Source organism: Myotis nattereri (assembly GCF_964212035.1).
Source record: "Myotis nattereri genome assembly, chromosome: 14".
Taxonomy (NCBI): Eukaryota; Metazoa; Chordata; class Mammalia; order Chiroptera; family Vespertilionidae; genus Myotis; species Myotis nattereri.
In genome coordinates, this window is record NC_138089.1 from 39,009,419 (window position 1) to 39,034,346 (window position 24,928).

General features: G+C 44.2%; 1 protein-coding gene across 5 annotated transcripts in view; it reads left to right on the top strand.

Moving 5' to 3' along the window:
* Positions 1 to 24,928, top strand: part of PLCL2 (phospholipase C like 2) — a 166,557-nt gene that overhangs the window by 113,262 nt on the left and 28,367 nt on the right. For all 5 annotated transcript variants that reach the window (XM_081105779.1, XM_081105781.1, XM_081105778.1 and 2 more), the window contains one exon: positions 16,771 to 16,846. In XM_081105779.1, the coding sequence (XP_080961905.1) occupies positions 16,771 to 16,846 (76 nt within the window). The remainder of the gene's footprint in view (positions 1 to 16,770; positions 16,847 to 24,928) is intronic.

Sequence of the window (24,928 nt, forward strand, 5' to 3'; positions counted from 1 at the left end):
TGAGCCAAACTGGCTAGGACTTAACTTGATTTATTGCCATCCATTCTTGTGCGGTTTAGAATGGCATATGCTTTTCCATTTAGAAATTCACCAGTTTGCAAGTCCAGTTTGAAGTTGTATTGAAAAGGCTGAAATTACATTAGATACATGTACAGAATTGTTAGTGATGGTATATAAATAGATCATTTTGTAAATGCAATGTTGAGCTCTTCTGTTTTCATGGATACACACTCTTTGGATGTACAGTCACATTTTAGAAGACAACTCGCTAGGAAATGGGATCATTTGGATGGAATTACCTTCATAAAATAAAGCTATTGAAATAACCAGTTTATATGAAAAATCATATATTTCAGAATTGTTTTTGAGAAAATGTAATTATAGGCACTTGAGCTACCTTCTGGCATTTTTTCAAGAGCAGTAGGCTGTACTCATTTCTGATCTTTTTTTCCTCTCTGTTATGTTCCTAGTCATGAACTGGGGAAAGAAATTGTAAAGGTGTTTTGCCACAGCCTCTTGAGTAACGAGGCAGTGATTTTTCTCCGCAGCTAGGCATAGTCCTATAAATAACATTTGGTGCAGTGTAAGCTTTGAAGCCTATTTTGTTGATATGTTACATTTGGCTTCATGTTCATAAGATTGAAAAAATTCACTGCCCGCAGGTTCTTTGTTTCTCGTTGTTACATAGATGGAAAGGCTCACCCTCAACCTCACCAAACCTTTAATCAGCTCCTGCCTGGGTGGTGCCTTCTCCCTGTGGGGGCTGCAGGAACTGTCCCTTGGTTTTCTATTTTAACAGCTACTGTTTTTCATTCTCATCACTTATATTCCCCCCCCCCCAGGCTGCTGTGACATAATTAATGCCACTCACCCCACTATAATAACCACCTTTAATACCAGAAATCCAATTTTACTACCACATGAATTTATCAGAAATAACAATAACACTTAATAATGGTTTTAAAGTATTTTCTAACTTAATTAGGGCATTTTAAATTCTTAACCATAAAAAATTACTCTCACAGTAAACCGAGTGGGTGGACAATATGATGTGTTAAGATTTTACTCTACAAGCTTAATTATCAGTTAACTTAAAAATCAGTAGTTAAGTAGTTTAAAATATTTATTTCCTACTAGATTTAGTATTAGGTTATTAGGGCTAAATGTTACAGATTTTTATATGGAGATTTTAAATGTGAGATCCTTTATCTACTTACAAAAATCTACTTATAAAAATATGTAATTCAGTTTTGATTGATAATTAGATTTTGAAAACAGTGTTGATCATTCTAGTTTGTAATCATTACCATTCTATATTGGAGAGTGCTCAGTTGGAGTTAGACCCTCATTTATGTCGTTATGGGGCACAAAATAATTTTAACTTTTAAATCAGTTAGTTATCTGTGCCAAAAGCAGAACAAAAACCAATCCCTGTTAGTACAAATGGCTATTGAGTATTTAGCTAAATGTAACTGGGATGGGGTCATACTTTTTCGTTGGTTTCCTAAAACTGAGCCCTATCTTTCTTGTGAGTCTGTGAAATCCAAACCTCAGTGTCCATTAAACGAAGTTTCACCCACTTCATATTCTGTGACCTGCTGCAATGGCAGAGCTGAGCAGTTGCAGCAGAAACTAAGCCTATATAACCAGTGGACATAAGACATTGGGGCATAGAGGAGGCTAGGGGACTGTCTAGGGCGGGGGGATAAAATGGACACATATGTAATACTCTTTGTAATACTTTCAGCAATAAATTAAAAAAAAAAAGAAAAAAAAAAAAAAGAAACTAAGCCTAAAATATGTGCTGTCTGCTCCTTCGCAGAAGTTTGCCAGCCCCACAAAAAGGGTCAGGAGAAACGGGCCTTAAGGTAGTTCATTCAATGCACTGCTTTGCTTTTGCCAGCTTCAGTTGATTTTAAATATTTTCCCCCTAAAATTACGTACTCAGTGCATGTTGAATTTTGATCCATAAGAACATCCGTCTACCTGTTAGCTCGGTAGGAGGAGAGTGCTGTAAGCACTTGAATACTCCAGTCCTGGGGAAGGCAGTGAGCCCCTAAAGTAGTCATACTCCTTGTTAGCATTTTGAGGGCCAGGAGCCTGAAGACATTGCAGGCGGAAACTAGAAGAGGAAGGCCATGAAGATTAAAGGTTGCTCTGATTTCTGACCGTGTTCCCGAGGTGAGCATGCTGTGTCGGCAGAGTTGTGTTACAATGCAATACCATTTGTTACTAACTTCACTCGTATTTAGTGAGATGCATAATCACGCTTGGTAAGAAGGCATTAAAAAATGAGCCCAAAAAACAGGTTTGAGTGGGGCTCCTTTTCTCCGTCGCATCAAGCATTTCTTGTTAGGGGAGGGTAAGGGTTGGGTGGAGAAAGGGGAATTGGGTGGAGGCTCTGTGTCGTCTCTAAAAACCCCTAGTTTCCTTTCACCCTCCCTCGTAGGGAGGAGGGGGCTTTCTCTCAGATCATAGCATCCAGGCCACGCTAACCACATTCTATTTAAAGCTGTCTTCTGAGGGGAGGGGTTAGAAAGGGTGCTGGAGGCAGAGACAATACCTGTGAGGCCCTCTCCCACCAGGGGTTGGAGAAGCTGCTCTGAGGCCCCTCTGGATTATTCCCACACCCTGCTCCTCCTCATGCTGTTCATTTCCTTCTTACGCTCACTGCAACTTGTAACTGTACATTCATTGGCTTGACTCCTTTTAGTGAGGTGCCTCTCTCCCCCTCCCCCAAGTCTGAGCTCCAGGAGGGCGGGGACAGTGTGTCCTGGGCACCACCGGGCTCTCACCACAGAGCAGGCACTCAGAATACATGTGTGAATGAATGAGTGAAAGTGACCTTGAGCTCCACTGCTGGGATCGGGTGTTCTTTCTACCATATATCTGTGTCCCAGGGTGCCTACAGGTCCCTGAACGGGACCGATTTGTGTCATCACAAATAGCCCTTGGAAGGTTAGGTGTGGGGGCTGGTGAGGAGGTGGCTTGTGGAGTCTTAGCCTAGACGGTCACACTCCTGTCCTCAGGCACTGAGTGGTGGCTTTGCCAGTCTAGGAAGAGGAGGGCACCTGAGATTCGTGGACACCTCCATCCACCCGTGGGGAGCATGGGGGCAGAGGCAGAGGGGGCTGGGCTTAGAACAGGTGGGAGGAAGGGCAGGCGTGAGGGTCCCAGGTCCCCAGATCATTTCCCTCTGCCCTCCACGTCTCCCTACCCTTCACCAGGGAATCCTTTGCCCTGTGATTTCCTAAAGATGGAGATGTGCTAGTAAGGAGCAGAGCAGGTTGAGGAACAGAGGGGAGAGGAGGAGGAGGAGGAGTGAGGCTCCTGCTTGTTCACCTGGCCAGGAGAGGAGCCAGATTCAGTGCAGCCACCAGGAGATGGGAACGTCCCTCACGGATGTGCAGCGTTTTATGATTTCTAAGTCATGCTCATAACCCGATGGGCATGTGAGCTAATAGGTGGGCACGGGCTCCTGCTGGGTTGAGCAGAGAAGTCCTTGAGTGCCAGACGGTGACCGTCTCTCGATCGTTGTACCCGCCCCATCTCTGACTCTAAACTGGCCCTGCTGAGTGAGCCGTGCCACACTCCTGTGCTCCCGGGGGAGGAAACCTTGAGCCGCACAGCATCCGCCAGCTCCAGCCTCGCCTTGAGAAATCCTTGTCTTCATCTCATGGGCCATCCTGAGCTGACTCCCAGGGCACTTGGCACCCAACAGAAGCCATGCCTTGGTGTGTTTTGCGGTCCATGTCAGTAAATTCCGTTGTGCATTCACACAGACCATCCACCGGGCAGGTGTGCATGGAGTGTGAATCCATGTGTACAAGATTGTTCCCATACAAAGACACTCTGACTAGAAGTTGGGGGATGAGGGAGGGACCTGCCTGTACCCTAGGACAGTGATGTTCAACCTTTCTCCTCTCATGGCACATGTAAAGTAATTGTCAAAATTCTGCAGCACACACAAAATACGTTCCTTACCAGTCTGACAAAAAAATAGGCATAATTTCGATTCATTCACACTGGACGGCTATTGTTGTGTTGGCTGTTGTCATTTTTTTTATTTGACAACCTAAGGGAAAAGAGGTCAGTGCCCCTGACCAAATAGCCAGTTGCTGCATGTTGTAAATACTCTTGGGGCACACCAGTTGAAAATCACTGCCCTAGGAAGTAGGTGAGTGGGATGTTCAGCGGGTGGTGCTAGAAAAGAATTTGAGCCTTGGTCACAAGCAAGTCCTTGCTCTGGTACTTACTCTGCGACTGTGGGAAAATCCATTTCTTTATCTGAAGGACGGGCATAGTATCATCACCTCAGAAGGTATGAGAGTCTAGAACAGCGGTTCTCAACCTGTGGGTCGTGACCCCTTTGGCGGCCGAACGACCCTTTCACAGGGGTCACCTGAAACCATCCTGCATATCAGATATTTACATTACAATTCATAACAGTAGCAACATTACAGTTATGAAGTAGCAACGAAAATAATTTTATGGTTGGGTCACAGCATGAGGAACTGTATTTAAAGGGCCAGAAGGTTGAGAACCACTGGTCTAGAACATAACAAAGTCTCAATAAATGGTATCACTGTCATGTCATTATTACTTTTCCCCCCTAACCCTGAACCCTAATCATTATTACTTTTCAAAATCTAGAAACTGTAGCTCTTGAAGCTTTAAGACCTTTATGTGAGTGCGTTTTAACATCACTCCAGACTTCGCAGCAGCAGCAGCCTTGCTGTGTGGGGAGCATGGTCACTCCCTCTCATAAAGGCACGCTTAAAGTTACAGAGTGAAAAGCAGAAGGTGGTTTCACACCACTGGGCTAAGCTCGCTACTCTGAGACGGGAAGACAGAGGAACCCGTGAGTTATGTGGTCAACGCTGGGAGCGATGCCTGGGCGTATCCTGTAAATACTGTAGTGGCCGGCCTGTGCACTCCTGTCCTCCAGCTCTGTCATCCCTGGAATACTGTGGACACTTCGTTGTGCTTAAAAGTGTTTCTTTTCATTACAGAAAAACCTCAAATTGCTTTTCTCTCTTACCTAACATCTATACTGAGTTATCACAGACCTGAGAGAAGCTAATGATACCTTACAGTAACACTGTGATTGAATTACCTTCTGTTAATTAGGAGTTTCTAAATCACCTTGATCCCCTTGGAGAAAAGGCTTGATATAAATACACAGTAATAAAAGAGGTACTATGTTTAATTCAAATTGCATCTTTTGAAATCCAATTAATTTAGTAATAATCGTTTTATACGAGCATGTCAGAACTCTAAATGGTCCTTGGTGACTTGGAAGAGTAAGTATAACATCCTGAAGTTTCTGATCTACTTTCCAGAAGTAGCTTGCTCACTGAATAATTGGGGGTAACAAGTTCAAGTTCCCCTTTCTTCCTGCAGGGATGACTCGGGCCAGGTTTTCAGCCATTCTTATCAGTTCTTTGGAACTCACAGTATTTGCAGGCTCCAACCTCACCTTGATGTAGCCTCTGCACTCATTATCTTCAAATCTTCTAAGATCTGAGAGCCACAGCGGTGCCCTGGCCCTTCTTCCCTCTTCCCAGGCATTTGCTGGAGGCAGGAGTGAGTGGCTGGCTGCCCAAAGGCCCCGGTGAAAGTTCCTTTCTAAGTAGTTGAGTCTCTCACTTATCCCTCCCTACTCATCACCAGAGAGGATATGTGAGCACAGGTGCCACCTGGGATGGTATGAGATGTGATAGAAGCATATCATTGTTACAGTTTAGAAAAGCAGAGAAGCATTTTACAATGTTAGAAGGCCGACATGGCCAAAGGCCCCAGAGAGGATGGGTGTGTGTGTGTCCACATCTATCATGTAACCATGGAGCACAACTCATCACGCGCTATGAGGTCACCTGTTGAGTGTAGGGGAGTCGGGCAAGGCCTCCCGCAGTAACCATGTAGAAAGTGACACATGGCACCCCACGTGCTTCCCTAAGGAGACGGCCGATCCTGTGAGGTTGGTCATAAAATGGAGAAATAACCGGGTTATTATAATTAACTTACTGTATTCATGCTCCCCACACAGAAAAGCACAACATGATATGGGGACCTGTACAGGAGCTGGTAGGAATTATTATGTCATTGTTCTGGATAGTTTTAGAATTGCTTTGGAGTTCCTTTTAAGGGTAGTTTGGGTTCTGTTTTGTTTTTCAATTTTCAGTAATTTTTGTTTTCTCTGAATATTGTATTGTACAGGACCAGAAATAGTACAAGATCAACCACAATTCCATTCGGCCTTTTGAAATTCTGTGTACTTGGTGAAACTAACACTGTTCAGAAGTTTTAACACCTTGCCAACAAGTTACAGGAGGATGAATATTTTAAACCTGTGCACTGACTTCATGAGTAATCTTTTGGTAACAGGAACCCCTGTTTTTTCCGGAGCCCTTTTCTCTTTCCCTCCAGTTATGGTGCACAGAATGGAGCTGCTCCAGCCCCTAGTCTGTTTAAATATATTTGGGAACATATGGAGACATCTAGTTATGCTAAATTCCAATTAATCTAGAAATGTGAGTGAATAAGGGTTTGGTCATGGCCTGATAGCTTGTTCAGTTGTCTGCAGGATATAAACATTCCTTATCTGACTTAAAATTTATCTTTGGATAAGTCCATGGTGCATTCTAAGTTCTGCCTCTGATTTTGTCACTTGTTTTTTCTTTTATTCCCCCACCTGATGCTCTCTCCCACCCCCAATTTCCTCTTGGTGGTATTTTCTCTCTTCTTTGCTCCTTTCTCCTCTCCTCCAGCCTAACAACGGCGTGTTGCTAAGGACTTCTAGTGGCTGACACTGGAAGTGCCTCTCAGAAGCACCCGTAAGTGTAACCTTTCAGTCCATCCACAAGCACTGAGGGCCAGTGCAGCTGGTGGAGGGTAAGAAGCTGACTACGTGGTTCTGTTCATTTTTATGACTTTTATACTGAATCCAAATGGTTATTTGGGTGAGAACAGGAGAGAGCCATATTACTCTGCATATAATTAGCATAATGTCTTTATCTTTTCATGGTGATTCACCTCAGAAATTGCTGTTTAATTAAAGTTGGAATTTGCTTTGTGAAATGCAGCCCTTTCCACGTGTGTAAATATGGTAATATATTAATTGAGAGTGAGAAATTATAGATGGACACATTGATTGTGGTAGAGGAGGCTTTTGGTCCTGTGAAAACTCAACTAGACACCTACAGATGAGATGGGATGTTGCTGTACAGGATTTTATCTGGAATGTAGTGCATAAGATTCAGATGGCATCAGTGTTTAGAGGAAAGTGGTGTCCCAGGAGAACCACATGCATCCTGTAGGTACGTGCCACTCTCACCCTGAAGTGAACTTTATGAGAAGTTAGAGCATTTTGAAAAGCTAGAGAATCCTTGGCTTCCTGGATCTGGACCCGGGTCACTCAAAATTCATAATTCACTCCAGATTCACACAGCACTTGGCATCTATCCTTTGGCAAGAAATGATTGTTAAAATAGTTGAGACGGTGTTGAGACAGGCTTCTACGATGCCAAAACCATACTTAGGTGGAATATGATTGGAACTGAGAGTTTATACTTCCCAGTATAATTGCATAGGAGAATAAAAAAAAAACCAAAAACCCTTATAAATATTTTGAAATACTCTCCCTTTTATAGTCAGTTCTGCTACAACACTTGTTTTGAAAAATGCAAATTTATTTGAATGACACGTTAGTGAACAATTTTAGCCTGAGGCAAATGTTGTGTTTGCTTATACACAGTTTTGACCACAAGAAACACTAGTGGACGCAGAAAACTGCACCTTGGTGAACTGAATGTACACATTCACACCTCAGATACCTACCAGCTACTCGTTCACCAAGTGGGTTAGGAGCTACGCCCATCCGTGTCTTGTGTTACAACTTTTCATGGGATTTCAGATCTCACTCTCCGCCTCCCACTTCACAGTAACTCACAAGCTGCAACACTTCTGACACCCTTTCCACAAGCAGATTTCAGGTCTTCTTCACGGTCAGGTGCCACATTCATTGGAGTAATTTTTGCATTCCTTAACTTTAACACACGCAGCCCTGTGTGCTCACTGTTATTCAGTTCCTGTCTTTGTTTAATGTCACTGCAAAATTTCTTAATGGCGTGCCCCTAACCCCATTTCTCCCGCAAACCTTCTGGGTTTTCTTGCACATTCTCTATAGCGCACTGATTTTCAGGATCCCGTATGCTCATCACATTATAGCAGAATTGTCGGGACTGCATTCTCCACAATTATCAAGTGGCCAAAGCCAGAGCTCCTCACATTGTAGACCCACCCCCTTCCAGAAACTCTGCTTGCACGTCAGTAAATGTCTGCTGCCCTTGTTCTTCCTTCCCCTCCAACCACTTCCCTGTCTCTTGCACTAGTATTCTCCGGAGCTCCTCTGTGACATTTTAATCTCACTTCTTTTTGCAATTCCTCCCTTGGAGGTGGAGACCTTTCATCTCAGCTGCAACCCCTGGGCAGAAATTCCCAGTTTCCAAAGCCGGAACCAAGCACCACAGGGTCCCTGGTTCCTGCTGCCGGCTTTTCTCAAGGCTGCCCCATTGTAAGCACCTCATCTCGGGGAGCTCCACCGCCTGGAGCAGTTAACGTGTTCCAGACACTTTGTAAACTGTGAGATGCTTTACAGCTGGTGGGTGAGCTCTAGTTTTCCTTACCTGCCCAGCTGACCCTCTGTGTCTTGGGCTCTTCCCTGTGCCCACAGCACATAAACCACCCAGTCCTGTCCTGTCGCCCTTTCTTCCTGCACATTCCCCAGCCCACCCTTTCGTCCCAGTCCCTCTTCGGCCTCCCATGTCTCTCATAGAGCAGGGGCTCCCTTCCCACTTTCAGGCCCCACCTTCATTTCTTCCCTCACCCTGTTCTTCCTTCTGAAATTCCACTTTGAACACAGAGCATCTCTGCTTAAAACTGTAAATTCATTGAATTGGATGTGTTTCCTCCAATAGGAATGGAAATGCCTAGAGAGCTTAAGGATACTTTACATTGGTTCGCATCCCGCCTCTCCTCATCATGCCGCAGTGGGGTCCCGTATGGGGTGGCACCCACATAAAATATGCTCCTCTCTTCATGTTTGTTAATAATTCCGCAGTGCTTCTTAAACTGGCAGGACTGTGGGTTCTTTCTGTAATTTTTCCATTATGTAGGGTTTTTTTTCTATAATTTTCTATAATTTGCATAGTGGAAAATGTGGAAGCAGAAGTGAGATAACTAGGACAGGTTACTTGGGAAACGGCTTGTTATTTAAAAGTGTTTTCATAGTGACCTTGCTAGAGGGATGGTGACCGCAACTATCAATGACTGGGCGTACCTCGGGCCCTGGAGGGTGGCCAGCGCTCTGCCCTTCCCCCTCCAGCACTGTGGCCGCGGCCTTGATGGGGAAGAGGGACTAGGCTTCATTGTAGCACACAGCTGGGCAAAGAGCCCCCACAGCCGTATAACTTTCGCACCCCAAATGTGATTTTTATGTTATTTTCAAGTATTAAAAGCTATGTTGTATTTTCAATCAATAGCTTTATAAATGGTTTTTTCTTCAAGTAGTTCAGCTTTGAGAGGGTTTAGTGAGAGAAAATGTCCCCTGTGAATTCCAGTGTTTCTGCATTTGATTCGAAAGTTCTTCACTCACATACTAATTATTATTGCAAAGTGTTAAGAAAAAAGGTCATGTTGTTAACTCAGATGTTACTTTCAGGAACACAGAAAAAAGCGGCAAAGCTTAGATTCCTGAGGGTATTTTGTTTTTATTTTCTGTCCTGTTCTCAGCATTAGTGAACCAACTCGCTTTGTAAGGTTGTGTAGCATCAGGGTGACAATCCTCCAATGACACTGAGCTTTAGAGACTGCCATAAAGATCATTCTCGCTGGAGGTAGAATGATGCTTTGAATTGAATTAGTTCATCTTCTAAAGACCTCCATCCTTGGTTCACATTTGCTGCTTTGTTATTCATCCCTGGAGCCCTGGAGGCAGGTCCAGCTTTGGTCTTACCAGGGTCTTTCCTGAGCTCGGTGGTACCTGAGGCCATTCCTGCCAGCCTGCCGCCTGGGCATGCTCTGTCAACCAAGGCCTACATGCATCCCCAGGACTTGGCACTCTGGAGGTGTTCGGTGAGGACCAGGCGAATCTTTTTTATAAGTCCATTGGGAAGTTTGAGAATGATGCTCACGTATTGAGTTAGGGAAGATATTTACCTGTTATGTGTCACCCAGTCACAGAATCTGTGTACAAGAACAAGCCCTTTTTGCTATCTAGCTGTTCTCTTTTATAACAGCTTCAGCACCTCTCAGACTTTGTAGCTTCCTTAGAAACAGCTGCCCGGGAGTAGCAGCAGCATCCAGGTGTGAAGATGGGGAAAGGAAAAGGGAGGTCTTAAGAGAGAGGCATTTTCTATCTGAAAATGAAGGTCAAACGGGGAAAATAGAGACTTTAGAATATGTTATTACTATTATTAAATGTCTTTCATCCAAGGACTTAAAATTATTGACAAATTACTTTTGTAGTTATCAAAATCTGTGTTCTTGGGATGAAAGGAGATTTAGTGTATTGTCTAAAATCAGACATAAGGTTCCTACATGAAACCATGGCCTTGCTTATTCAGAAAACAGAATTTTCCAAAATGATATGCAAATTTCAAAACAGAAAGTAAAGATTCAGTCTATAGAAAGCCAGTAATAAGAAATATATTAATATAGTAATTGGCCTGCTCATAACATCTCTAATCAGAAAAGTTTGCCTTACACTAACATGGGCAGTTATTTTCAAAGCAGAGTATTCTTATAAAAGGCATTGCTGGTTTCTTTCCAACTTTAATAAAATATGAATTGGAATTTTTATTTGCCTTTATTTCCTGCTTTTGATCTAAATCCTATATTAAAATCTTATGTTAGAGTTGATCAAATCTATGTTAAATCCATAGATTATTTTTCTAATGCGTTATTCCAGAAATTTGGGAGGTACAGGTAACTGGACACTAATATAAACTCCATTAGCAACAGCTATATAAACGCATCTTGTACTTCATAAGCAGTGTGAGTGTCCACATGGTGAGTTACTGAGCAAGCAGCAGGATGCCTGATTGCGGTGCCAAGAGTTATACCTGTGCATTTAAAGGGGACTGTTGAAGTTAAGCCATTTGCAGTTATGCAAATTATGCTGATGAAACCAACCACTCTAATGAGCCTTGCGTGGTATTGACATATTAATATAATATATGCAGAAGAAATAAGATAACTTAAAGCAGTTTCCCCTTTGACTCACCTTTTGTTGTCCTTCCCCATGTCTGCTTTTGTCTAGTCTGAGATGCTTATTCTAGTAGTTTTACATTAAATATAAATGATTTATCTGCTATAATAATTAATTATTGAGCCAAGTAAATTGTTTATTTATTTGTTTATTGATGTTTAGAGAGAGAGGGGAACATTGATGTGAGAGAAAAACATCAATGGGTTGCCAAACTGGGATCAAACCTGCAACCTAAGTGGGTGCCCTGACCGGGAATTGAACCTTCGGTGCATTGGGCAATGATCAATCAACTGAGCCACACCAGCCAGAGCAAATTGTTTATTGTTGTCATTTTTTAAAAAAATGGTTTCCCAAGTGCTTCATAGAAATATTATTTAAAAACAATTCTGGGTCAGTGTCAATAGTTGAGATGACACTAACATACCGTATAGTACCGTCAACTTATGGTCATTGGTGTCAACTCACCACCCACAGGAATCCCCAGTTTGGGGTTGCAGTAAAGAAGGAAACTTTATTCAGTGCACACAGCTCAACTGTGAAGCAGCGTGACAGTTTGGAAGCCTTGGAGCCAGGCCCCTCTCTGGCAAGACACCTTCAGTGTTTCAAATTCACTGTTTCAGCTCCAGCAGGGGAAAAACAGTCTTCAATCTTTGGTGGAAAGTGAACGTGAGCTCTTTGAGCCCAGGGGAATTGACTTATAGACAGAAGTCCCCACCCCGATCCCTCATTCAAATGAAGACTCCAAATTCTCCCAGTTTGATTGGTCCTAAGGACACCTCCTGATTGGTCAGAATAGAGGTGCTCTGATTAGTTGGGGAAGATGTTAATTATATACAACTAGAGGCCCAGTGCAAGAAATTCGTGCAGGGGGGGTGGTCACCTCAGCCCAACCTACAGCCTCTCTAATCTGGGACCTAAACTGGCAGTTGGATATTCCTCTCACAATCTGGGACCACTGGCTCCTAACTGCTCGCCTGCCTGCCTGATCGCCCCTAACTGCCCCACCCCCCGCTGGCCTGGTCACCCCCAACTGCCCCACCTGCCAGCCTAGTTGCCCCTAATTGCCCCCCACCACCAGTTTGGTCTCCCCTTACTGCCCCCCCTGCCGGCCTGGTCACCTCTAACTGCCCCTCCCCTGCCGGCCTGGTTGCCCCTCACTCCCTCCCCCTGCCGGCCTGGTCGCCCCTGACTGCTGCCCCTGCGGGCCTGGTTGCCCCACGCAGCCTGCTGCTCAGTCGTTTGGTCAACCCTCACTAACCCCCCTGCTGGCCTGGTTGCCCCACACAACCTGTTCGGTTTCTATGGTTGCTTAGGCTTTTATATATATAGATTGGCTAGGGAAAGTCTTAGTCCTCTTGGTTGAAATAGGATTCCAGGAACTCCTTTAAGGGCTGGCTCAGGTGGCAGAAACACAGTGCAGGAAGGCAGTTCAGTGCAGGGGGCAGGCAGCCTGGTGCAGGCTTCTCTCTGCAGTGCAGTGTGTGTGAGAGGCCCCTGTGCAGAAATGGCTGCGAGGCTCTGACTTCAACATTTGAGCCCAGTTAGTTACCAGGAGCCCTTCTCAGTAGGTATCGTCTTTCTCAGGGTCCACAGTACCTATCAGAAGTTACTGCGTTTTCTTTCCCACATCTTTCTGGTTGCAGTGCTTTTCCTCCTCTTGTGCAGTTGCCTCTCACGTCGAGATCTATCATGGTGCTGTGGAAAGAGCAGAGGCTTTGAGGTCAAGCGGAATACCAGTTCCATTGTCGATTAGTTCCAGTTCCTTTGTCCTTAATGCCAGATGACCTTGGGAAAGTTGCTTAAGTCTCAGGCCTTCAGTGTTCATGGCTATCAAACTAACACCCTACCTACCCGCCTCCCAGGGATTTGGTGAGCATTCAGTGAAATAGATGCACCAAGTATGTACCTGATGCAGAGGACGCATTGAATTACTTTCGTTTTGACTCACTCAGCCAACACTTGTACTATTTGTAATCACAGCTTGTTATAAAGAAGCAGACCCAGTCAGAGATTGGTCCCCACAAGATCGAACGGCACCCCATCATGTCCCTGCTGTCCCCAGTACTGTGTGCTGCTCTACATTCAATCATATAGTCAGCTGAATGAAGCAAGACATAGCTGGTTGGCAGGCAGGAGAGCCCACTGCCCGGCCCTGCCCTCTCAGCATGCTGGACCCTTCACCTACCTGGCACATTTGCAGGAAGGAGCCCACAGTCCAGAGAGCTCCCGTGAGGATACCTAGAGGGGCTCTTTCACTCGGGAAGAACTTATGCAAATACTGCAAGAGTTGAGGATTCATGAACTCATGCAATGGACGAGAACTACAAACTGCCATATGTTCATTTAATTATAAGCGTGCACCCTAACTATAAATATATACCCTAAAGTTATAAAAAGAAAAAAATTGGCAGTACCTCCGCCAAAAGGAAGTGGTGAAAACATTTAATAACAGGTGTGGCAAAGGGAATCATTTTTGCTAAGGTCTGGATGTTTCTTCCTGCCTGGTCTAAGTTTTGCTAGCCTACTTTCTCCTAAGCTGGTTCCCTCTGGAACTCTGCCCCAGACCCTTCCCTTCTCCCCCACCTCCCCCCCCCCCCACACACACACACACATACTCTGCCAATACCTGCTGCTGTTTACTCACAAATCTGAGAGGACTGGATTTTCACTATGCTTGCATACTCCACCTGGTGTATTAGACACCTTCATATTTTATATATCACTCATAAGTAAGAACGGGGAAGGAGGAAATGCATTTCACTCCCGTTATTGGGAGAAGAACTTTTGTATTGCAGTCCAAGCCACAAAGGGAACATCACCATGGACGCCAGGACACCACTATTAAATATCCCACCACCCTGCCATGGCTGTCACACACAACAGCACATGGGCTGCAGTGACAGTGCCACATGCTATAGTGATTATTGTTTGCTCATAGTCCTGGGCCAGCAGCTCTTTATTTATTCTCGGCCCTTAGCTCAGGGTCCCACTTACATGGCCTCAGAAGATGATTGTCCCAACAACAAAGGCCTGATCCTCCAAGTATTACAGAGCACAGGAGGCCGTGAACTTCCCTGTCCGGCCCCTTGACATAGATGTGCATTTCTTAAGCCTTGCCTGTATTTTACAGCTGAAAGGTGCATAATTTGTAGCCTTTGGTAGTAATTTAAACTGGAAGATGCTTTCAAGAATAATAGTGCAGCCCTGGCCAGGTGGCTCAGTTGGTTGGAGCATTGTCTCATGAACCAAAAGGTTGTGGGTTTGATATGTAATCAGGGCACATACCTAAGTTTCGGGTGCAATCCGCAGTTGGAATGAGTGCAGGAGGCAGCCAGTCAATGCGCCCCCCCCCCCCCCCCCCCCCCCGCTTCTCTCTCCCTGCCTTCCCTCTTCCTATCTCTCTAAAATCAATTAAAAAATACTCTCAGGTGAGGATTATAAAAAGAAGAAGAATGCACTTTGTTGATTTTCAGAACTTCATCAACCAGGCTTTTTAAGTAAAACTAAAATGTGTGATGAGTGTTTGAAGCATTGCCAGTGAACATATGAAAGGAAGTCATGCTCATCCAGCTCAAATCAGGCTATCAGAAAATGCTCCACCAGACCCCTGGATAAATGAGGAGTCAGCTGTGACATTAACCAGTCATGGTGTCTTCTTTGTGCCAGTCCCTTGCATCATTTCATTTAATTCTCGCAACTTTACAGGTAGGAAATTATGGCTCCGTGATGTTTAATATCTTGTCCTAGATGACACAGCTCATGAATAGCAGAACCAGGATTTGAACACGTGTAAATCTGTACTCTTTTCTGCCCCTGCTGCCCCCTCGGTGTAAATCTGTTTTAAACACCCTCCCCCACAGGTTGTGTGCCTGAGCCTGTGCTTAGTGCTGCTGCTTGGTTTTCTTCCATCCTTCTGTTACACTCCTGTCCTGCCCGTTTGTGTCATGACCAGGTTCATTTCATCGCTTGTATTTATTTTTTAATTTTTTTCTACTCGAATAAAGGAGGCACAGTTGCCAGTTCTTTGATACTAAGCTGTGACAGCCACCATCCTTGCTTGAATAAGTTCTTTATATCTCTCATTTGGCTTGACATCAAAGCTGGAAAAGGTTACCAGTGACGAGATGAACCTTTTCAGTATGCGAATTATGTAATAGTACAAATGACTTGATATCAGTATAATTGAGTTCTTGACTATTCATTTTCATCACTGCCTGTTCAGTATGTCAAGCTGTAAAATAGACTATTTTAATTTACAGAAATGACTCAGATCTTGAAGAGTGAATGTGAAAGCACTGAATTCCAAAGTGCAAGCCCCACCACTGGGCTGTGAACTCCTTGAAGATGGTCTATGTCCTGTAGGTCACTGTGTCCCTAGTTCCTCCTCAGGGGCCGCCGGTATGAAACCTTTGGGTGCTCACTATAATTCTCTTAGAACAGTGGAAGTTGATAAATGCTGTGTGACTGACTTGAAGAATCTGGTGCACTTCTTGAGAGGCATATTGATTATGCTTTAGTTTAAATAAGTGCAATTAATCAAAATATAGTGTTCTTTGAGTTATACAAATAATCCAACCTATATTTCATTTCTATGAAACAATTACTGTGGCAGCCAGTGATAAATACTATAAAGAAAAACAACACAGAATTTAAAGGAATGAAGAATGATGGATTGGTATTTGTTACTTAGAAATGTCATGAAATATAGATGAGTGATATTATAATGCAAAATATTTGGACATTTAAGTACAAAAAGTTAGAATCTACCCTTAAGGTAAGCATCAATAATTATACCTGCTTGAGCCAGAGAGCTGAATCTGGCTATCCCGTTTCCATAGTAATGTTAGAGCCAAAACCATTACTTTCCCCAATACTTTGGTGAGTAAAATGATAGATCAGCTGTGCCCCAACCCTTTTTTATTCAAGTTTGGCTCTTAAAACTAAAGCAAGCTTATGCAATTTGGAACAAGAACTCAAGATTGGATATTTAAAATCATTGATAGGAACATTAAAGATATCATCATTAGTGATGCATCAAATAGAAGCTGTTTTTTGATCCTCATAAATTTTACACTGATCTTCAGATGAAGGCATTTGGGCTGCAAAGGGTAAGTTGTGTAGGTGTTGAAACTGCCTATAAGATGGAGTGGAAGATTTTGTTGAAATGAATGACTGAAAATATGATTTAAAACACTGTATGCACATATTTATTTGTAGTTTTTCACACTGAAACGACCTTAGTTCATTACTGGCTCCAGTTTCAAATTCAGTATTGTACAAGCCTCACTGCTAGTATACCTGAAACTTATGCTGAAAAGGTTGCTTAAGCCATTTCACAGTGATGTGTGATTTTATCATTTTTCACATACACATTTGAACTTGAGTAGTGGGAAGTCAGAGAAAAGAGCCTGGGCCTGACGTTAGGGGAGGCGCCTCTTGCACGTGTGCAACCTGGTGTGTCGCTGTCAGGTGTAATTCTTGTCTGGATGTTCCCTTTGCAGATGATGCAGTCCCTCAAGGCATTGCTTGAAAATGCAGATGCTGTGTATGAAAAGATTGTGCACTGTCAGAAGGCAGGTAAGTGAAAGCTTGTCTTCTCTTTAAAATAAAATCAGTAGCATCATATATTTTGCCTCTGATTCACTGGTTCTCAAGCCTGGATAACAAAGTATCCGCTGGGGCAGGGGGAGGGCCTTTTAAAATGTATTGACATTGGCCTGGAGTGTGGCTTACGGTGTCATAGCTGTTCAAAGCTCCCAGATTTTTCTAATGAACAGCCAAAATTGAGGACCTCTGCATTTATCTCTTTGCCTGTGTACCCTGTGCTGCCAGCCCCTCCTGTCATCCCCGCTGTCTCTAGCACATGGTAGGTGAGGCTCGAGCAGAGGAAGAACAGTTCTTAGAAAGGAGAATAGGCACCAGTTACAACCTCTTAGCACTTTTTAATGCACTGACATTTTCAAATGCTGATGAATTCATTAATTTAACATCCAAGTGTTAGGCTAGATTATAAAATTCTACTCACATAAACCACCATCTAACTTTAGCTGTGATAAAACCCCAAAATCAAGTGTTCTGCACTGTAATAAGAACAGACAAAATGGAGTTCTTTCAATTTTCAAATTTTGTTTGAGTGTCAGTTTGGAAGATTCTAATATGGAGAATATTTATAATTCATAAATAAGAATATCTGTCCTTAATTGCTAAGGTTTTTGGGTTGCTATTCTTTAAAATCAAGAAATATAACTATTACCTAGCCTGAAAAAAAAAGTCTCTCATATCAGAATGAACTCATTTAAAATACATTAAAGAGACATTTTTCTTTTGTGGTGTTTATTGAAGGAATATACACATTAGTGACTAATGAACAGACAAAAATCTCATTTTGTTTTACTCTTTTTGTAGCAAAACATTATTAGCAAAATGATCTTTCTACTTCTGGGGTAATATTCCCTACAGCCACAACTCAAGTTACTTCAAACAGTATTTTTATCATTCCACTCCCCTATACAGAACTTCTAGAAGCTTGCCGGAGAGTCTGTTGTATCAAATCTAAACTTCTGACTTCCACACAAGGTCATCTACCCACCCATCTTGACAATATTATAGAAAATTCATGAGTTACATCATCTGCTCATTTGATAAATATGTTTTGAACTTCTATGCCCAAGGTACTTGTAAGAGCACTTGCTTATCAAAAAATAAACAAGATTGGCTTCTGCCTCCGAGAACCTTCCAGTTGGACAGGATGAAAGTAGTCACACACAATTGAATGTGGTGAGAACTTACTGTGTTTCCTCGGAGTCTGAGCTCGGTTTGTGAGGCTGTGGGAGCCTTTGGTTTTGGTCTGTCTGTTTTTCTAGCAGCATGGGAGAGAGAGTGAGCTGTAAGATGATGATCATCAGCTGTGTGCAGAGCATTTTCGTGGGCAGAGCTGATTGGGAGGCTGTTGGGAGCAGAGAGGAAGAAAGGAAGTGATGGTGCCCATCAGCCTGGCCTGTGGGCTGCCACCCTTCTCCATTCCCTGTGTGTTTCTATATCGTTGGATTTTCATGAGCCGTCCTTCTGGTAGGACTTCTCCCTCCTCTCTGCCAGTCGGTGCTTTGCTTCTTTTTGTCTCAACGGTCTTCCAGGAGACCTTCGTGTTTCCGGGATTATGTTACCTAACCATTCTATTCAGCCCCTCAAACATGAATGCAGGGTTTTGTTCAGCCGATAGAGCTTCTTCAGTTATTGTGTGGTCTGCTTACGTATTCCACCTTCCAGATAGGATAGCAACCGCCTATGGCACCAGGTGTGCATATTGAGTTACCCTCCGGATTTTACCCATGACATCTGTTCTCACATTCTGTTCCAACAGTAACTGACTGTGATTTGACTTTGACTAAGTATTCAGTTCTATTAAATGCATGTATTGCTATGAGAAGTGTGGACTATTAGAATTTGAAACTACATTTATCAGAAAAAATAACTTTATTTAACAGTTTATCAATTCTTTGCAACTTCATTGGTGTATGAAGTTTAATAATTTCCAACATAATGCAGCTTTATGTTGTCCTTCTATTTGATTTCAGTAAGGGATATATTTGCTTGTATTTAAAAAACTGAAGTATTGTCTATGAAGGATTTTTTTCTTGGTGGGAAAGGCAGAGAATCGCCAGTGTGTAATGATTTGTGTTGCTCTGGGTTTAAAGATTGTTAGAAGCATATACGATTCTTTTATTTTATTTTCTAATTAAATTTATTGGGGTGACATTCTTCCTAATATATAAAAAGCCAGGGGCTGTCACAACCAAAACAACTAAACAGACGACCAAATAGCAGGCTGCATGGGGTGACAAGGCCAGCAGGGGAGTTAGTGAGGGACAACCAAATGACTGAACAGAAGGCTGCGTGGGGCGACCAGACTGGCAGAGGGGGGGGGGGGACAGTTGGGGGTGACCAGGGCAGCGAGGGGACAGTTGGGGGTGACTAGGCCAGCAGGGGGGGCAGTGAGGGGCCACCAGGCCAGCAGGGGGGTCAGTTAGGGGTGACCAGGCCAGCAGAGGAGGGCAGTCGGGGGCAACCAGGAGAGCAGGTGGGGCAATAAGGGGTGACCAGGCCAGTGTGTGTGTGTGGGGGGGGGCAGGTAGGGGCAACCAGGATGGCAGGGGGGCAGTAAGGGACGACCAGGATGGCAGGGGAGGCAGTAAGGGGTGACCAGGTTGGCAGAGGGGGTGCAGTTAGGGGTGACCAGGGTAGCAGGGGGGCCAATGAGGGGCAAACAGGCTGGCGGGGGTTGGGGGACAGTTGGGAGTGACCAGACTGGCAGTCAGAGGAAGTTAGGGGTGATCAGGCTTCCAGGGAGGGGCAGTTAGGGGTGATCAGGCAGGCAGGCAGGTGAGCAGTTAGGAGCCAGCAGTCCCGGATTGTGAGAGGGATGTCCGAGGGGTCCCAGATTGGAGAGGGTGCAGGCTGGGCTGAGGGGACCCCCCATGAATTTCATGCACTGGGCCTCTAGTTGGTTAATAAGATTATATCGGTTTCAAGAATACAATTCTAAGATACATCATCTTCATATTTCATTGTGTTCCCACCACCCAAAGGCAAATAAATCATCTTCGTCACCATATATTTGGCTCCCTTTTCCCTTTACTATCCCCTCGCCCCCTTCCCTCTGGTAACCACCATACTGTTGTCTGTGCCTATGAGTTTCAGTTTTATATCCCACATATGAGTGAAATCTTATGGTTCTAAGCTTTTTGCATCCACATTGTCGCAAATGACGGTATTTGATCTTTTCTTATGGCTAAGTAAGGTTCCGTTGTGTACAGGTATCACATCTATGACAATGGTCTTGTGGTTTCATAGTTACCGCTGACCGCCTACACAGCCCTTCTACCATCCCAGTGCTTATTTTAGAGGCCCTTGATCTCTTGTTTCTCATATTTACAGTTATCATAGGGCATATTGTTATTAGTCATATGAAGAATTGCTCATTTGTATTTGGCTTAAAACATTTGCATAAGATTTTACTTTTGATAAGTAATTGCTGTTCTGCTTGCATAACTTTAATCTTGCAATGACAAAATGAAGATATGGGTCACCAAAGTGCTGTAAGAGAGGATTATTTTAGAAGCATTTCAAACTTCTAAACACTAATTTACATTCTTACTAGATTAACCGTCATTTAAACAAGTAAAAATTAAGAGGTCCGCTGTTAAAAAGTGTGTTCGGTTTGGACAGATTCAGACTCTGGACTATGCAGTTGATTTTTTTTGGAGACAGAAATGTGCGTGCTGATGTTGTTGCTGAGAAGAGAGAGTGAGGCAGGAGAAGAAGGTGAAGGAGAGATCTCCAGCCCAGGCAGTCTAGGACCTTCCCTGCTGGCAGACAGCCAAAGGGACAGATTGCAGGGAGGACAGAGGGGACCACCAGGCGGTGGGCAGTTGGGGAAGCCTCTGTAGCTCTCCCTCTTAAGAAGAGAATGAGAATATGGCAGTACAGAGGGTCAGAGGGCACAAGGGAAATCTTAATAAGAGAACCATATTCCCAGGAATAGGAAAGATCCAGTGAAGAGGCGAAGAGGAAGACATAAAACAGTGGTTCTCAACCTTCTGGCCCTTTAAATACAGTTCCTCATGTTCTGACCCAACCATGAAATTATTTTTGTTGCTACTTCATAACTGTAATGTTGCTACTGTTATGAATCGTAATGTAAATATCTGATATGCAGGATGGTCTTGGGCGACCCCTGTGAAAGGGTCGTTTGACCACCAAAGGGGTCGCGACCCACAGGTTGAGAACCGCTGCATTAAAAGATGAGATGGCATGAAGGATGGAGAAAGAGAGGAGGCAGGCATCAAGTACAGTCATGACCTTAGGGCAGTGATGGCGAACCATTTGAGCTTGGCCTGTCAGCATTTTGAAAAACCCTAACTTAACTCTGGTGCCGTGTCACATATAGACATTTTTTGATATTTGCAACCATAGTAAAACAAAGACTTATATTTTTGATATTTATTTTATATATTTAAATGCCATTTTACAAAGAAAAATCAACCAAAAAAATGAGTTCGAGTGTCACCTCTGACAGGTGTCGTAGGTTCACCATCACTGCCTTAGGAGGAGAGAAGGACCCTCCTCTCAGATAATGCGGAGAGCTGTGACCTTCAGAGGGATTCCAAGGACGAGAGGAGTGCTTTCCTTTGAGAAGTTGGACACGGAAGTACTTGCTGCCCTAGAATACAGCCTCAGGCTGAGGAGGTAGCGAGGGAACTAGAACAGGACAAAAGTGTGGGAAGGAGCCCTTGCTCAGCCAGAGGTCAGTGGTGCCAGTAAAGGGACTAGTTAGGTGGGACGAGGGCGATGCGGGGTGAGTGGGTCTGGGCTGCCACATGAGTGAGACAGATGAGTAGCAAGTGGCATGGCTGTGCAAGAGTGAGTGTGCACAAATTCACGAGCACAGTCGAATACACTCCCACACTCACTCTACACCCAACAAATGCCTGTTCTTCCAAGGAATAGCAAAGCAGGTGACTAGACTAGTAAGGAGCGTGTGTAGGGCAGCCGACCAGGAAGCTGCAGCGGGAGAAGCATCAGAAAAGTTCTTTTTTTTCAAAAGTTTATGTAAGATTAGCCAGATTCTCAGGAGAAAAGTCTTTTCCACTTTCTAGTTCCTTCTCTCTCTCTCTCTCTCTCTCTCTCTCTCTCTCTCTCTCTCTCTCTAACTCCCACTGGGGGGCTAGGATTTGACCACCGATGTGAGTCACACTGCAGACCACCCCCAACAGCCCAGAACTCGATGGCACCAGGTACCTCTGAGGGTAAAGGCAGGGGTACAGGAGCTGTCCCAGGGCCAGGTTAAGAAGTAATGAGACCCTGAGAGACTGCCTGTGTCCTGCCAGTAGGGAGTTTAAAAATAGCAAAGTTCTCATTCTTCATGTGGGAGTTTAATAGGTGACACTTAAAAAGAAAGCTAAACAATATAAGCATGTTACTTAGAAATGTAGACTAAAGAAGGAAACAAAACTCAGCCAAAGGGGTTGAATGTAACTGCTCCTGGAGATGGGGAACGAGGACAATTATTTGGCTGTTTAAACGATGTGCATGCAGAATTCTGATAAAAATTAAATGACTAAATTTATAAAAGGATGGGAGGAATTAGGAAACAGAAGCTGCCACAGGAATCCCTAAGGATGTCCCAGAGAAGACCTGGGCCGTACTCACAGGGCTAGGGGACAGTGTTCGGTGTTAGGTGAGGTTACTGCCCAGGACCCCTGCTGGACTCACCAGCTTTGTGGGCAGGCTGGGTGCCCGGAGGGATGTCTATTGCCGGAGTGGGCGAGAGCCTGGTTCCTCCTCTGGCCAGAGAATTGGTTCTCATTCTTTCACAAATGACGGAGGGAAGGTCACGGTCAAATGAAAGAAAACCCAGCTTCCCCCTCCCCCGACCCACTTAAATAGAAGCTTCTTTTTAGAAGTTCTAAGGCAGGCAGTCTCACGCGTGGCAGGGCTGCATCATTACGGAGGAAAGTGGGATATAAGGCAACTTTCCAATAATGAAAGCTTTCATTACCCTCCATTTTAATCAGTTTAATGAGAACTTTTCGATAATGGATTCCATACATCCCTGCTTTCTTAAATTTGCTTTCCAAAGCTAATTTGAGTTTTCAATGACTCTGGGTCATTTTGAGGGGCATTTATTATTATTATTATTATTATTATTATTATGTAGCTATTTCCCCGAGAGCCTTTACATTTTGGGATACCCTTAACCTGCACAGCCTATGAATGGCCTCGCTCTGTCTGTTCAGATTCCATATCCAGGGTTAATAGTTAAATTTCATTTCATTCAAATTTCACTTCCTACTGCTAATTGGTACTGCATTTCTGACTGACTGTTGTACTCCACTGGTTTTTTTCCTTCTGATTTACTGCTTCTAGTCTGCGGAGCAGTTGGCATCTCCCCTGTGACCAGGCTTGATGGATTTATTTTACCTAAAAGCAGATGAGAGCCTGACGCACTCCCCTCTGGGGAGAAGCAGCAGGCTGTTGGGCAGACCTACGTGACTGGGATTTGATTGCTCAGAGACCTTTTTTATTTTGCAAACTCCTTGGATCTCAGTGCGTTTTTAGGAGCGGGAGTTACCAGATAAGCAACCTGTCACCATCTATCACTTGGTTTGCGCACATCATTATCTTGCCCGACAGAGTAAACATAAATCATCCGGAAAATTTGTTCTGAGAGCACTGCACAAGTGTTCTGCTTGAAAATGTTTACAAAAGGAGACCGGGGAGCCTATAACTTTTGTTTTCATTTGTGGCGGGATGTTTCTCAGCTCCATTTTACAGACTGAGGAGGTTTTTCCCCTGTTCTTGTGCCTCTGTACCCTTCATGTCGTGCTGTATGACACTAGGTTAGTCATTTGACTCCTCTCTTGCCTGATTTTCCTCCTTCCAAGTGACATGGGATTGTGATTCCCTGCTGGGCCCCATTGGCTCTAAAATACAGTGATCTGAGATTGATGGTCTAATTTTGAAATGGCTTCATCAGTTACTTAAAAAGATTGCCAGCTTAAAGAAGTGAGCCCACACAGCGGCACGGGATACACAAATTACAGCCCAGCAACATGAGTTTCAAGGAGAAAAGTTAATGCCTGACTTTGAAGGTGAAGAGTGACCACTGAAATAGAGCACCGGCCTGTGGACTGAAGGGTCCTGGGTTCAATTCCAGTCAAGAGCATGTACCTTGGTTGCGGGCACATCCCCAGTAGGAGGTGGGCAGGAGGCAGCTGATCGATGTTTCTCTCTCATCGATGTTTCTTACTCTCTATCCTTCTCCCTTCCTCTCTGTAAAAAACAAATAAAATATTTAAAAAAAAAAAGATTGACCACTGAAGGCGAGACATAAGGACCAAGTCGGGTGCCCGTAACTCCTTTGGAGCCCTCGGCATCTCCCTGTTCTTAAGGAATGGGTGCCGAACCACCACATCCTCTCCTAGGTGCTCTAATTAGCACACAGTTAGTGAAGCCATGGGCAGCCAAGAAGCGTGGAGGTCTTCAGGGGCTGGCCAGCATGTCTTCCCCTTTGGATTCTCCCAAAGGAACTTTCATCGCTAATAAGAGAGGTTAGAGGGAATGGTCACAAAGGTGACAACTAGGCCAACTCAGGGCAAAACTTCAAAATAAGCAAAGGGTTTCAGAAACCCACGCTGTCTCCCCACACCCCCCACCACCTTCTGTGCCCATCACCCATCCTACTTCAAGATTCCCCAGTCGGCTGTCATACTAATAGTATTTCTCCTTATGGAATGCAGTTTCTTTGTATCACCCAATATGGAACCTTCGGGGGTCTGGCTCAGGAGTATGCATTTGAATGAGCACATTCAGGCTGTGAGAACCTCTCTATAGAGGGCGGAGCACAGCAGGCACTCTCCTGGCTCATGCTCATCTGGGAGCCTCTTTACCTTCAAAGGGAACAAGTAACTGCTCAGACTCAGATGTGCACTCGCTTGAGCGATTGATTGGTAGTGGGGCCACTAAAGAGTTAGGGACAGGCTTGGGAACTCACTGATTGACTCGTCTCTCTCCTTTACCCTTCCTATTCAAATACTTCTCCCAGAAATGGGGCGTGGATGCCTGAAATTTTAGAATAGGAAGAAGTTGATTATGAAGGTC